Source organism: Anas acuta, chromosome 3 (assembly GCF_963932015.1).
Source record: "Anas acuta chromosome 3, bAnaAcu1.1, whole genome shotgun sequence".
NCBI classification, from domain to species: domain Eukaryota; kingdom Metazoa; phylum Chordata; class Aves; order Anseriformes; family Anatidae; genus Anas; species Anas acuta.
In genome coordinates, this window is record NC_088981.1 from 27,502,947 (window position 1) to 27,506,624 (window position 3,678).

Consider the following 3,678-nt stretch of genomic DNA (forward strand, 5'->3'; position numbering starts at 1 on the left):
ACTTCAAGCAGTAAAAATGTCAAAAGAAATTTGAAATTTAACAGGCCGGCAACTGAAGGCCATGCATTGTTTGTGAAGCATCAGATAGATTGTGAACCTGGATTACCCACTCAGTGGGGAAACAGGGGAGGGTCCTGCCATCAAAAGGTATATAAACTGTGTTTTGGAACTAGTAGATGCGCTCTCTCCTGCTTGTGGGGCGCCCGCCATTGCAATCGCGAATAAATTACTACTTCACTGAGATCCTCGCCTGAGCCTAAGTTATTGGCTACGGAGTGTTTCTCACACTGTCTCTTAACGAAAAAAAAAAAAAATCAGAAAAAAAAAATATGAAAAGCAATAAACACATTTTCCAGTCAGCCACAACTCAAATGTGAGAAAATATAGGGCAGAGATCCAGTCAGGAAAGTGATTTTTAAAATATGTAATAAAGTTCAAAACACAGAGGAATTTCTTTCTTATAAACACGTCTTTCTAGGTTCTGGCTCGTGTGGCATTGTTTCTGATATAAACGAGGCAGGTGTGCGAAGAAGCACACCTAAGTGCTTTAGAGAGACCCTGCACACAACACAGCCATTAGCAGAAAGCAAAGAGCTGACTTTATTTTCCCTTTACTCTCTTTCCTAACCAACGCTGGGTACGCCTCCCCTGCCGCAGGGCTCCAGGCAGGCCGCCCCCTCCCAGCCCCCAGCGGCTGCCGCAGCCCCGCCCCGGCCAGGGAGGCGGCTTCAGCTCCACACCGCGCACGCGCGGCCTCCCAACGGCCGCCAGGCAACGGTCGGCGCCGCCTCCTGCCGCCGCGCACCGGCGGGAGCAGCGCGGCCCCCGAGCGCCGCCATGGCGGAGGGGCGGCGGGGGCCGGGGCTGGGGGCGGCGCTGTCGGCGGCGCTGCTGTGGCGGCTGGGCCTGGTGCTGTACGGGCTGTACCAGGACGGCGCCATGCGGCTGCGCTACACCGACGTCGACTACCGGGTGTTCACGGACGCGGCGCGGCTGGTGACCCAGGGGCGGTCGCCCTACGGGCGGGCCACCTACCGCTACACGCCGCTGCTGGCCTGGCTGCTGACGCCCAACGTGTACCTCGCCGAGGCCTTCGGGAAGCTGCTCTTCGTGGCCGGGGACCTGGCGGCCGCCGGCGTGGCCTACCGGGCGCTGCGGGGCCGCGGTGTGCCCGCCGGGCAGGCCTGCGGGTGCTGCGCTGCTGCCTGGCTCTTCAACCCGCTGCCCATGGCCGTGTCCAGCCGCGGCAACGCGGAGGCCCTGGTGGCGCTGCTGGTGCTGGCCACCCTGCAGCTGCTGCAGGAGGGCAGCGTGGGGAAGGCTGCGGTGTGCTACGGGCTGGCCGTGCACCTGAAGATATACCCGCTGACATACGCGCTGCCCATCGCGCTGCACCTGCTGGGCAAGCGGTGCGGCGGGGAAAGGGCGGCAGCGGGTGCAGGGAGTGACAAACTAGCAAATTTTATGACTGTGGGGTGTCTCCGGCAGCTGGTGGTAAAGATGCTGAACCGTGACCTGCTGCTCTTTGGAACAGTTGCTGGAGCTGTGCTGGCCGCCTTGACCATGGCCTTTTATCACCTGTATGGCTGGGAGTTTTTGGAGCATGCCTACCTCTACCACCTGACCAGGAGGGATATCCGCCACAATTTCTCTCCCTATTTCTACATGTTGTACTTAACTGCAGAGAGCAAGTGGAGTTTTGCCTTGGGGCTTGCAGCTTTCCTGCCCCAGTTGCTCCTGCTTCTGGTGGTGTCCGTAGCTTTTTACAGAGACCTTGCCTTCTGTTGTTTCCTACACACTGCCATTTTTGTCAGTTTTAACAAAGTATGCACATCCCAGTATTTTGTCTGGTATCTCTGCCTCTTGCCCATCATAATGCCTAATATTAAGATGTCCTGGCATCGTGGTGTGCTGTTGCTCTTTCTGTGGTTTGTTGGACAAGGCCTGTGGCTTGCTCCTGCATACTTTCTAGAGTTTAGAGGTTATAACACTTTTTTACTTATATGGTTGGCTGGCTTGCTTTTCCTCTTTATTAATAGCTTCATACTTGTTCAAATTATTTCACATTATCAGGAAGAAACACAAGTTACCAAAAAACTTAAACAGCGGTAGTAAATAGGCCAGAATACAGAAACAGCATTGCAACCTTTAACAAGGCTTTTCAGACCACCAGCACTTTGTTAAACAAATACACATACATTGTACTAATGTGTGTGTTGTTTGTAAGCAATACTTTGTCAAGGCCCTGAGGGCACCAATAGTTGCCCAGAGCCCCAACTGTCTTGTCCCAGGTGGTGTCTGCAAGGGTGCTTATGCTGAATGGACCTTGAAACTGCACTGTGGCCTTGTCTCTAGCCATGTGTCCTGCTGCTGCTCCGGACTGGACTCACTGGAAGGACCCTGGACCTGGTATATCACGGTTTGCCACGTCTGGGGCCGTGGATGGACTCTGTTGCCTGCACTTTCTCCACCTGCTGTCTGCAGACACAGTGGGGCTGTGCCCTGGTCAGTGAGGGAATGCCATGTACTGGGGCACTCTCAGCTCCTGGCTTATACCTTCCCATGGAGTTTTTCTCTGTCCTTGTCGATGCCTGTGGCCTTTGGCTAGCGGAACACAGAAGATGATAAAAAGATGTTTATAGTTCAGCAGTCTTGTGCATTCCAGTAAGTGGGTGGGGGGTCTTGGTTTTCTTTTGCAAGGGTGAATCTATTTGAATAAAGAAATCACTTAATATGTACATGTACACTGGAGTTTTTGGTTTTCTTTCCACAGTAACATTTCAGCAATGTATTTTTTGTGGCCTGTACCCAGTCTTTCTTCAGTGAAGTAAGAAAAAAGTGGTTGTTTTGCATAATTCATTATCTCTTTGAAACTCTGATTTTAGAATTCAAAGTTGCCCACTCTCTCTTCACTCTTCTTCCCTTTCAGTGTTTGAATTTTTGAACAGACTTAATCCCTTCTCTTGCCATTGAGAAAGAGCTCTCTAAATACCTGTCTTGGATGACAGAAACATACAAAGCAAAAACATTTGTGCTCTTGCTGCCACGATCTAAAAAAAATGCCACTGGTTGAAACTGCAGTTTATTGGCAGTTATGGTGGATGCTAACAGAAGCAAATGCAGAGTCAAAGTACAGCTAGAATGGCACCTGTGTCCCAAAAGCACTAGAGTTTATACCAAAGAGAAATTGAAAATACAGTTTCTCAGTAGTTCAATATCTCTGCTATTAAAAATGAATGAAAAAGGAAAGGAAAAGAGATGAGGAAGTAGAGCAGTTGCCAGAAGAAAAGGAAAGCTTTAAAATAACAAGCACTGCAACCTGTCAAAATGAGGTATTTATTCCCAGGTGAGGTGGGAGAAGATGTGACTGGTAGTGAGAGGAGTTCAGAGCCATTTTGGCGCCAATACTTGCCTCAAGAATGTCCTATGAGAGGTCTGTAGCTTTTGACAGAGTAAGAAACTCGCCATGTGTTTTTTAAATAAAATCTTAAGTTTACATAGGCATATGCCAAATTTAAGAATTTTCATATTTGGCTCAGATTTTTGTTATGTCCTACCTAACCCTACAGGAAATAAATGAGTAGTGAGTCATGCAGAGCAGAGGCAAGGCAAAATAATCCCAGCCAGTCAGTGCAATTCTTAGTGCTATCAGTAGGGAAGAATGTGGTAAAGCAAGTT

General features: G+C 50.0%; 1 protein-coding gene across 1 annotated transcript; it reads left to right on the forward strand.

Annotated features, from left to right (window-relative positions):
• The first annotated feature begins 725 nt into the window (after nucleotides 1-725).
• PIGM (phosphatidylinositol glycan anchor biosynthesis class M) lies at nucleotides 726-2,744 on the forward strand. The gene has a single exon (XM_068676287.1). It carries the CDS (start codon nucleotides 838-840, stop codon nucleotides 2,110-2,112), a length of 1,275 nt encoding a protein of 424 aa, XP_068532388.1. The 5' UTR covers nucleotides 726-837; the 3' UTR covers nucleotides 2,113-2,744.
• The last annotated feature ends 934 nt before the right edge of the window (nucleotides 2,745-3,678 follow it).

What these genes read in the sequence shown, in the direction of transcription:
- PIGM (XM_068676287.1), top strand. Translation starts at nt 838, where the DNA reads ATGGCGGAGGGGCGGCGGGGGCCGGGGCTGGGGGCGGCGCTGTCGGCG.